Source organism: Nilaparvata lugens, chromosome 1 (genome assembly GCF_014356525.2).
Source record: "Nilaparvata lugens isolate BPH chromosome 1, ASM1435652v1, whole genome shotgun sequence".
Lineage (NCBI taxonomy): Eukaryota > Metazoa > Arthropoda > Insecta > Hemiptera > Delphacidae > Nilaparvata > Nilaparvata lugens.
In genome coordinates this window covers 36,048,204-36,060,019 of record NC_052504.1, presented here as the reverse complement: position 1 = coordinate 36,060,019, position 11,816 = coordinate 36,048,204, and the positions used below count along the sequence as shown (strand labels likewise).

At 35.6% G+C, this 11,816-nt stretch overlaps 1 protein-coding gene across 2 annotated transcripts in view; it reads right to left on the bottom strand.

Annotated features, from left to right (window-relative positions):
* Positions 1 to 802: 802 nt before the first annotated feature.
* Positions 803 to 11,816, bottom strand: part of LOC111047827 (golgin-45) — a 41,012-nt gene continuing 29,998 nt past the window's right edge. For both annotated transcript variants that reach the window (XM_039420339.1, XM_039420349.1), the window contains exons 5-6: positions 4,283 to 4,520; positions 803 to 1,166 (exon numbers count right to left, since the gene is read on the bottom strand). In XM_039420339.1, the coding sequence (XP_039276273.1) occupies positions 1,017 to 1,166; positions 4,283 to 4,520 (388 nt within the window). In that variant the 3' untranslated portion in view covers positions 803 to 1,016. The remainder of the gene's footprint in view (positions 1,167 to 4,282; positions 4,521 to 11,816) is intronic.

Below are 11,816 nucleotides of genomic sequence, written 5' to 3'. Positions count from 1 at the left end.
TGATAAACAGAACCATAGCCTACTATAGATAGAGTAAGCCATGACAGAACACAATTCTCTCAAATCATCGTGTTTATATTTTACAGCTGGCGGCTATAGGTCATCTCATGAATTTCGGGGATGCGATATTTTGATTTTCCACAGAATCACTCGCTTACTTTTTACCATCCACAGACGACGAAAGTCTCAGCTGTTTCACCCAAGGATGAATTATCCTTTTAATGTCGTTCAGCGAGTTTTTCCAAGGAAGAGACCTAGTGCAATCTAATTTTTATATCATAAACCTACTATGTTCCAAATTTTATGAAAATCGTTGGAGCCGTTTTCGTGATCCGTTGAACATAAATAACCAGATATAAAAATAATATTAACAGATAATATCGGGGACCGAGCTTCGCTCTGGAGTACAAAAGCATAAACAATTTATTACGAAAGAAGAAATTATAATAACATTCATAGTTCATACAAAAATGTTCTATCTAATCACTGTATCGAATTTTTATATTACAAACCTATGTTCTGAATTTCGTGAGAATCGTTAGAGCCGTTTTTGAGATCCGATTAAATACAGCATATAAACAGAAATTGCTCATTTAATAGAGGATGAAACTTCTCCAAAGGGCGAAGATAGACAGACATACTGAGTACGCTCAATCATATATGATTCCATTAGTGTGTGGGAGTCATTGTGGATCACACCTGTCATCCACAATGACTATAGGATACAGAAATAAATTGCTCGCTTAATATAATAGGATATAGATAGATGACAGGTGTGATCAATTAATGTATAATCATCTGCTTTTATGTGAAAAAAAATTATTTGGACTTCAATGTATAATAGAATCTTCAACCATTTAATGTTAACAAAATATATTATTTAATTTTTTACAAAATAAGTTATTTCAGTAGTTACATGAAACGTCAAGGAATGTGGAATATGTACAAAAAAGGTCCACATTGTTACTGTATTTACAAAAAAAAGGCTAACCAAGAACCAATTATATTATAATATACTATAAGGTTTTGACTTGTCCACTGCAATGGGCACAGCAGGCTGGTGCCGGGGCTGACAGTTTGATAGAGCCTAGTGCCATGGCAGCTCCAACCACAGCGTTGCAAGCCGCGTCAGGTTGACCCACAATCGCCAGAGGATGTAGCAGTTGCTGCAACAAGAGCCAACTAACTATAAATACACCATACATTAAGTTATTGTAAGAAATATTCATAAAACTACTAGATGATGAATAAGAGATTACTACTCAATTAAAAATGAAACAATGGCTAAAGAAAAAAATTATTAGTATAGCTCATCTGTTTTTTTACAAGAATTTTACATGGATTATAAAATATAGAAAATGAATAGAATAATACATTGATGCATTAATAGTATAGTGGTATTGACAACATCAACGTAGGCCTATTACTCTTTTTATTATACAACACCATCTCTTCCCATACAATAAAATTATTAAAATAGAAATACTTGAAATTATCACAATACATTTGTAAAATAGTAGCTTATACAACAGTTTTATAATAGGGTCTTTAACGCACGAGTTAGATGTAGAGTTAAGACACAAGAAAGCTCACGAGATAAGACATCTCACGAATGCTTTGAAGACTTTATAAAACTGTCAGTAGGGCTCCTTAAGGCGCAAAAACAGGGTTTCGTGGGCAGTTCGTTAAGATGGAAACATACCCAAATATTCTGATTCTAGGCCTGAGGATATCCGAACCACTTGATGCGCATTTGGGAGTCGCGACTGGCCCGCGTAATGGCCGATTCAAAATGGCGGGTCCAGCGTTCGGCAGTTTGGCGTCTCCTCTCTAAGCGGAAGGACCTACATAAACACCAGGAGTGGAACTCACGTAGGTCACAAGTTTTGGGTGGAGTGACCAAACCTCACCACTGCTCAAAGAAGAACGGCCATTTAGGCAAAACTTCTTGGAAGAGGTGAGGTTTCTGACGCTGCAGAGTTTTGGAGAAGCAAAAACAAAAACCCAAGAGACCAGAGATGGGTGAAACTCCAGGCACAAATGTGGGTCAAGAGGCTGAGTCGAGGGTGGCCGGGCGCCGGGCACCCTAGAGACAGTTTGGCGTCCCCTCTCTCAGCGGAAGGACCTACAAAAAGACTAGGAGTGGAACTCACGTAGGTCACGAGTTTTGGGTGGAGTGACCAAACCTCACCACTGCTCAAAGAAGGACGGTCATTTAGGCAAAACTTCTTGGGAGAGGTGAGGCTTCTGACCCTGCAAAGTTTCAGAGGGGCAAAAAGAGAAAACCCAAGAGAACAGAGATGGGTGAAACTCCAGGCACAAATGTGGGTCAAGAGGCTGAGTCAAGGGTGGCCGGGTGCCCTAGAGGCAACTTGACCACCCCTTCCTCAGCGGTAGGACCTTCAAAATAGGCCAGGAGTGGAACTCACGTAGGTCACGAGGACTAATCAGTCTGAAGAGACTGCCAAGCTTATCACACTGGATTGTAACAAGCAACCAGGTGATGAATGGGTTAGTACAGGGAAAACTCCTGGTTCTTGTAAAGAACACAGGTATTGGTTTGCCTAACTAACATACTACTGGGAACACAATAAGCTTCGGTTGACGTGTGGGGTTCTTTGAACCTTTGGATCCTTGAATCCGTCCCTTCAAAAACAATAAACAGCATTATAAACTGCTCATGAAAAACACACTTTAGGCCTACGAAATGTAGCCTATGCCGTATGGAACTTCATGTATGGTAGGTAGCATGAATGAAATTTGAACATCAATTTTGAAAAATCTAGAATAAAAATTTGGGCTTCAAGGTGCACAAAATTGATATATTTAGAATCTAAGTGCAAAATTTGGAGATCTAAATCATTCCCGTTTTTTCAGTATGCACTCCACAAGTTGACATGTTTTGATGCGAACAAACACAACCCTACTCTCTCTTATTATATAGATAGGTATCTTTTGTATGTATTATTTTGTGGGAATAATGGTGATATATATCTTAGTTCAATCTAAAAAGAGTTTTATAATTCTCAACTATTGGTTGTGATCATATCTGGTATAGTTTCCTCTTACTCACACGAATTAGTTGAGCCATTTTACTATGAGCAAAAGGTGAAAAGCTACCCCGGACTAAACTCACCTTTTTTGAAGCATTTGCTTCAAAAGTTGTGCAAATGCTCTAGTTTATTCATACAATTTTGAGCAAATGCTCAAACTATTTTTTATGAGCATGAGCAGAAGGTTTTGCTCACGTTTATTCTTAGAAAATGAAGCATATGCTCAATATTTTAGAAGTATAAGCAAATGCTCAACTTTATTCATATGGCCCATTGAGGATATAGTTTCGTTTGCTGCTACTTTATGAATTTTTAGCGAATGGAAACTTTAAAATCGAGCATAGTGCATATAAATACTTTACTTTTCAATGTTCAAGAGCTTTCAGTTTACTAGGCATCGAAATAGTGTAAGAGCCAAAACTAGTTTCTCAAATTTTCAATTAATAAGTGGTTGTGGAAAAAGTCTATTCAAATCGTAAATGATTCCATTCAAATTCATAGGTATGATATGAATATCTACAATAACTCCAAGAACTACTGAGAACAATAAAAATGATGATTGTGTTAAAAGTTACATGAAAAAATACAAATTTTAATCGATCACCAATCAATAGTTTTTATTAATTAGCCTACTCGATGAAACTATTTTTTCAAGTTTTCAATGTAAGCTAACCTTTTTAAACAATCAAGTATTCTCACCAAGAGAATATACAAAATAAATAGAAATTTGTTTTAGATTTTTTTATGGAAAGAGTCGAACACTGCTGGCCCTAGCCCTGATTAACCAGGAAAGTTCATCAGATGTATATACCGGTATTGGAATAATGTCGATAATATGTCTGGGACACATGTAGTTGAAATTCTAATGCAATCATCAGTAAAAAAAATCTTCACTCTTTTACTGATCAGTGTAAGAAATAATAGACTTACTGATCAGTGTAAGAAATAATAGACTATCTTAAAATCTTAAGCCAGTTGAAACCATTAGTGAGAAGAATGTAAAAATTCTGATTACCCACCAAAATGACTAGTTTCAAGCCAAAACAGCAAGACCTAAACAACATACATACACGTTCATGCAAAATTATTCAATAAAGCAGAGATAATAAAATACAATACGAGTTTGTGAGATAAATTCTGATTGTTCCAGAGAGCATTCGATGAGGTAAATCTAAATATGATGAATTTCAACAATATGCGTAAATTTGTTAAGGTGAGGAGGATATTACCTGCTCAGCTAGTCTTTCTGCTGGAGTGGTCTCTTCAAGTCGATTGATAGTCGATGGCGTGCTTTGACTGAGTTGTTCCTCACTAGTTTCATCACCCAGCAACTGGATTCGCAGATTTGAGCTCAATACCTGATTCATTGAGGATAGATCCAAAATGTTACTGCTCTTCAAATCAGATATTTTACGTCCACCTCGTAAAGCTGTCAAGTCGAACTTATTGCTCAGAATAGTCAAGTCACTGAAAATGTAAAACCAAATCTATTGGCAATTACTCTAATACAACAATCAATAATATCCGGTATTAATGACGGAATACTTTATAGCTCAATTTATATCGATTTGAACAATTGAAAAGTAGAAAAAATTCAAGTAGAAAAGTAGAAAAAAATTAATTACCGGTAATCAATCCATTGGGTCTAGTAAAAGTCTTACTACTATATGAACCTATGATCGTGTTTCGAAGTAAATTAATCACATAAATTCAAAATTCTAATTAATAATTGAAATTAAATTACTTGAAATTGTGTGAAAATGATATCATTAACTCTGGAAATACATAACCTATGGACTATTTCAAAGAAAGGTTCAAGCAGTTTTGAGCGAATGCCTGTTGTTATCACCTGGATTGTATGTATTGTCTAAGGGTATGATAATTGTTGAAACCTATGATTCCTGAGTAGATCCTTTGAAGTAATACGTTAACCTTCAGGTACTGAAGCGGTTTTTGTGACACTTCTAACCCCTTGTACATCCCCATTTTTTTTCTCTAAACACATTTTCCTCAAACGAGGTTATCTTAAAGTTTGTACTTTTCCGGATTGTTTTTTTTATAAGTAAATATACAAGAATTATCAATATTAAATTTATTGATTATTCTTGAAACTGAAAAATTTTGGATGAAAATGTAGGGGTTTTGACAGTTTGTATAAAAAATGAAAAATGATAAAATAGAAGTTTTATAAATCTAAATCCTTACTAACAAATAAATCTATTTTATTTTAATGATATCTGCTTATTTTGTTCACCTAGATTTACTAGAATTTTGACTAATTACTGCTATACTAATTTCTGGTGATGATCCAGATACACTTTCAGATACGCTATTATTTTGATCGGCTGTAACTATTTGATGGTATTGAAATAGTGAGAATTGTTTATTGGAGTCAAGGGAGAGAAAATTCTGCACAACCCTAACTAGATTTTGAATTTTAGTCTAAATTAATTCACAAGAAAACTTTGAATATGAAAATCTGTCATTTTTTGTGTAAGTATACTCAACAATAAATTTCCCATTTCTTCAACAAATTTGACTTATATGAGTTTGAACCGCCCTGACTAGCTGAATAAATGAGGTGTAGTACGAGGAGATTCGATCATTTTGTTAAAAGTTATGATGGTTTGAGATTTTGATCCTTGAGGTGAGAGGTGAGGGCGCCTCTTCACTAGTAAAAGTGCATCAAACAGGTGATTCTGACAGAACATGATCGTATGCCCTTATACAGTATTAGCGTGCAAAATCTTAATATGAGGACAATGAAGGTAGTGATGATGAAAAATTCTTGCAAGTCACCAACAGTTAATTTACCGATGTGGGGGTCTACTACCCGCACTAGTATAGTAAGGTCCACGTTATAATGGCAGTGTAGGAAGATAGGAGAAAAGGTTTGCCAGATCTCAGCCTTGCCACCCAAACAGCTAATACTGGTACATCTGGTGAATTTTAACGGTTCATTATTGTTGAAAATAGTTAATCATATTTTATTTGTCAAGAAAATATATTTTTCAAAGATGTAATAATAAATTTGTATGATTGAGATTAAATATTTTGTCAATTAGTTGAATTTCTACAGTGTTGATAAACGATGTGGCAACATCGTAAAGCGTGAAAGAGATAGCGCCATCTGCTTTGTTGAATGATAGACAAGGATAGCAACACCATTGCAAATCACACACTGCCATTATAACGTGGACCTCACTATAGTTAAGGGCTATGTGCTAATCAATCCCACTCATTTGGACTATGATATAAAATTCGATAAAGCACTATTTCAAACTCAAAGTCTCAAGAATTAGAATGAACCATTCTGAATAGATTTGAATGCTTAACTCATAATGGTTGTTGATTGTTAGTGTAGAATAAGCCAATAGGAAAAAAGAGTCATTTCATTATTGTTTTCGTACTTGTTTTTGGGCGATCAATATATTTATTTATATTTTCTACATTTTATATATATGAAATTTATTTTTATTATACTGTGGAATTGGAAAGTTTTATCAGGACCTCGCATGATGATAGGAATGAATGGGAACGCGCCAACTAGTCTCCCCGACAGTAAAGCTCCTTTTGAAACCACATTCGAGGGGATTTACTGACGGCGTCAACTGAGCTCTTGAGAGAGGAGCTTTACTGTCGGGGAGACTAGTTGTCGTGAGCGTGTGAGGAGCTTATTTGTCGCCGACAACTAGTCCCCTCTGAACCAGTAGGGTATTTACTGTCGGAGAGACTAGTTGACGCCAGCGTGCAAGGAGCTTGGTTGTTGTCACCGAACCCGACAACCAAGCTCCTCGCTCGCTCTGAGCGCCGGAGTTTTCGCGAGTAAACTGACATATATAATATATTTCATGCACTTACTCTATGGATTTCCTCAAATCACGCCTGGTTTTCTCAGTCATTCATAGCTTTTTAAGAGTTATATCATATTTTTCAAGATTCAAACTTCATATATGAAAAAGGTGCAATTTATTTTGATATGGCTTGTATCAAATCATAAAGAATGGAAATTGCGTGAAATAAATGTTGAGAATATATATGAAATTAAAACTCATGAGTTGAAAATATGTTATATAAAAAGGTAATAAAAATTAGGTGAGGTAAGCGATGATATATGTTATATTCTATGCAAGTTATATAGCTAATTACTTATATAGTCAGCCCTCCTCATTCCATTATTGTTGATGTAGCATAGTTGTAGTGGAAGGTAACATTGTATTTAGTAGTCAGTTCCAAGCTAGCGGACATAGCGGACGGAGCTCTATCGCGAGATATAAAATTATTGTAATATGTGGTTAACAAATAAATTCATTTTTAAAAAAGACTATTTGATTAATTACAATCCTAACTGGCGCATTTGGTAGGACACTTCAGAAACGAGAATTTGGTTTTTCGGTTTTAACCGTTAATGAAGTGTTCATGAACTTACAAAAAAAGTTGTATCAGTCACCTAACATCGGGACTTAAATAAGTGAACAATTATCAAAATAACTTCGTATCAAATTGAATAAGTTGGTGAACTATTATATTATTTTATTTGAGTTTTATTTGCAAAATTATATTTTTACTCAGTCACCTAATATCGGGACAAGTGTGAAAAATAATAAAATTAGTGAACAGTAAAGTGTTAACAATACCGTATTTCATCTACAAAGTGAATCAAGAAAAAGTGACAGACTTTCAATATCAGCACAACCAAGGACCTTCATCATCTAAGGACTACCACGGACTTCAACTTCTAAGGACTTCCACCTCTGGAGAATATCCTACACGTGCGACAGAACCCTGGACTGTCACAAGATGAACTTGATTATAGTATTGTGAGTAACAAAACATTTTTGTTTTATCACTTTATTATAAACTTGGACAATATTAATTTCACTTATTATTTTCGTATTTCTTTTTCTTGTAATTTTATCTATAACTAAGAGCCATGAATCTCAACAATGATAAAGCAACCAATCCCCAAACTGTACCTACCCTTAAGAAAGAATTCTTGGACATGATCCCTGATTATTCAGGAGAGCCTACTATGCTAAATCGTTTCATTTCATTTCAAACCTACTCATTTCAATTTGTGACAAACTTGTGGCAAAATTTTATGTAACTGCCAACCCAGATGATTTCCAAAACGAATACTTGTATTCTACTATCCTTGCCCGTATCAAAAGCCCAGCTCTTGACATTGTTACTAGTTCACTTATGCATGGCCTGACGTAAGAAATTTTGATCAATAGTTACATGGGCAAGAGAGATTGCTTTACTCTCAATCTTGAAATGGCTGAACTACAACAAGAATCAGGAGAATCACCCTTTTCATTCTATGAACGAAACCAAAAACTTCTGAATTTACAGATTTAATATTTCCGAAACAAGCAACCTACGATATCAGAAGTCATGTGTCAGTATGTAAATGGATTAGCACTTAGAGAGTATTGCTAAGAGGATTAAGAGAGCCTCTCGGGTCTCTTATGAGAACTAAAAATCCCAGTTCGTTGGACAGTGCTCTTAACATGCTATCTAACGACTTCCAGTTCAAATTCGGTTTCTTTCAAGACCACTCTAATTTGAAAAAGCCTAACACAATAAAGATCCGTACTACATCAACGCTGTTTATTTTAAACCATCGACTTCCTATGAGACTTATCTTAGATATTTTGAATCGATCGAATCATTCAATGAAATTTCAAATAGCAATGTAATAGTCATTGGTGACTGGAATATTCCCGAAATAGGTGGCTCTAACTTTGACTTCAGTAGAGGGTCTCGTCTGGCAGCTTCATTGGGACTTTTCATGGGGGTGATGGGCTTAGAGTCTTATAATGGAATTGTCAATTGTAATAATCGGACTTTGGATTTGGTTCTTAGCTCGTTCCATGTTAATGTTTCAAGATGCGATGACTGTTTGGTTCCCGAGGATAACCATCATCCTACGCTTTCCATTTCTTTTCCATTGCTTCACATGAGGGCAGATCACGGAGATGAATCAAATGACAAATTTCAATATGTTTTCAAGAGAGCTGATTTTCTTCGCTTGTATGAATCTCTGAGAGACGCTGATTGGACCGCTGTCTATTCATGTTCAGAAGTCAATGAGGCAACTGAAGTTTTCTATAACATAGTTTACTCATGTTTTGACCTGTGTGTTCCTGGAAGAGCCGCTGGTGATCGGATTGGCAGGTACCCTCGGTGGTATACTAGGGATATAATTCAAGACATCAAACGGAAGGAGAAATGTGCCCGAAAGAGGAGAGTCTCTGCTTATCACGACGAGGAATTTAGAAGATTGAGATCTGCTTTGAAACTTAAAATTTCTCAAGCTTATCAGGCTTATATAAATTCAGTTCAGACAAGTATTGGTGGTGACATGAGGAATTTCTGGTCTTATATAAATAATAATCGAAAGGGTAAGCGGTCAGAGAATTTTATGAGATGGAATAATACTTTTGTCGCAGGTACTGAGATTCCAGAGGCGTTTGCAGATTATTTCTCATCTGTTTTCAACAGAAGCGACAATCATGCTGGAGTTTTTGATGACACAATTGGTCACTCCCCTCTCCACTTGAATTCTGTCTCAAGGGCTGATATAGTTAATTCTATACGGAGCTTGAAAGGTAATGGATCTGTTGGTCCAGACTTGGTTCCACCGTATGTCATCAGGGGCTGCTCCGATTTGTTTATTGAACCGCTTGAGTTCATTTTCAATCTAGCACTGAAAACATCCACGTTTCCTGATATGTGGAAGCAAGCCAAAGTAATTCCCATTTTTAAAGCTGGGAGCAGACAATCTGTTGAAAACTACCGTCCAATATCCATTATTAATTGTTTTGCAAAGATTTTCGAAAAATGTATTTATAAAAAAATATTCAATCATATAGAACCGTGGATTGCTGATTGCCAGCATGGATTTTTGCCAGGCAGGTCTACAGTGACTAATTTATTGCATTTCCGGAGTGAGGTATCAGTTTGTCTTGATGCAGGTACTCGTGTTGACACTGTGTATACAGATTTATCAAAAGCTTTTGATACTTTAAACCATACAATTTTGGTCCGGAAATTGTCATCCTTTGGGTTTTCACTGTCAAGTGCTAGATTTATTCTTTCCTATCTGTCTGATCGGAATCAATTTGTTTCTGTTGGTGGTCTTCATTCCAGATCTTTCAGTAGCCCATCAGGCGTTCCACAGGGTTCAAATTTGGGGCCTTTGCTCTTCATAATTTTCATAAACGATTTGCCGGCTGTCATAAAGCATTCGTCTTGTCTGCTGTATGCAGATGATGTGAAGATCTTCAGGGTGATTAGGTCTGAAACTGATTGTCAGCTGCTTCAAAGTGATGTGGATAGTTTTTTTGATTGGTGCTTGAGAAATCAGCTCAGAGTTAATATTGGTAAATGTGCTACGCTGTCTTTCACAAGACAAAGAGATCCGCAAATTCCCATCTATAGGATCAATAACCAAATAATTAAGAGAGTGGACCATTTTAAAGACCTTGGTGTAATTTTTGATCCTGAGCTCAATTTCAATCATCATGTGAGAAGTTTATGTTCCAGAGCATGTCAACAGATTGGATTCATTCGGAGAACCTGTTCTCAATTTGATAATCACAATATTCTTATTCTATTATATAAGACACTTATCAGAAGTTTATTAAACTACTGCTCTGAAGTATGGCATCCATATCTCGCCTCTCATGAGCTGGAATTAGAAAGAATTCAAAGTAAATTTCTAAGGTTTGTATATTTCAAGCGTTTTAAAATGTTCTGTCCTTTCAATTTTCCCACAGCTAACCTAAGAGCCATATTCGATATTCAATCCCTGGAAGCATCTAGGATCTGTAAATTGCTTTTGTTCCTATATAATATATTGAACAACCGTGTCCAATCAACCTACCTCCTTTCATTGCTGAATATATATGTGTCTTCAATTTCACGGCGTTCCGGCTTCAGATTTCTTCCTCCCCAATGCAACTCCAATAGTCACTTCAATTCTCCAATCAACCGCATGATGAATCTTTATAATTACCATAGTTTTCACATAGACCTTTTTCATATGAATCCCAGTCAGTTCAAGAAGGCATGTTAGCGGCTCCACCCAATGTGACACCTATTTTTCCCACGCTAGACCTCATCAACTTACATAGAGTACCATATTTAGTAGATGACTTCCTTTCATTCTTAGCTCTGTTATCATTTATCTCATTATTGGAATGTTATTTGTATTTTCTTGATTCTCCTCTCATTATTTTCTCATATTGTAAATGGTTTCTAGTACAGTATAATAATAGTATAGTATCTAGTATTTAGTATATTAAGTTTTCAGTATATTTAGATTCTCATCACATTTTTTTTCTCTTCACAAATATGAAATAGTTTTTTCCTTATGTCTTTCTCTCTATTTTTAAGTTTTTTTGTAAAGTGCTTATTGTAATTTTTTTGATTGGGGAGCAATTTTTGGGTTTTCCCGTGTGCTCCCATATTGTTGTAAATAAATAAATAAATAAAATAAATAAATCATCAATACTAGTAAAAAAAAAAAAGTAATCCCAGCTATCAAATGCAAAGCTATCCTCAGAGACAACAGTTCTATCACACTCATAATCAGAAAAGTCAGTTCTTTCAAAACAAGAGCTCAAAATCCAAACTACAACCAACCGAGACCCCAAAATTCGTATCAACCAACGCCAATAAGCATTTCCTCAATCAACAATCGTCCCCAAAAAAGACCAAGACTGTTTCAAATGACAGGTCGACCAATTGACGAAA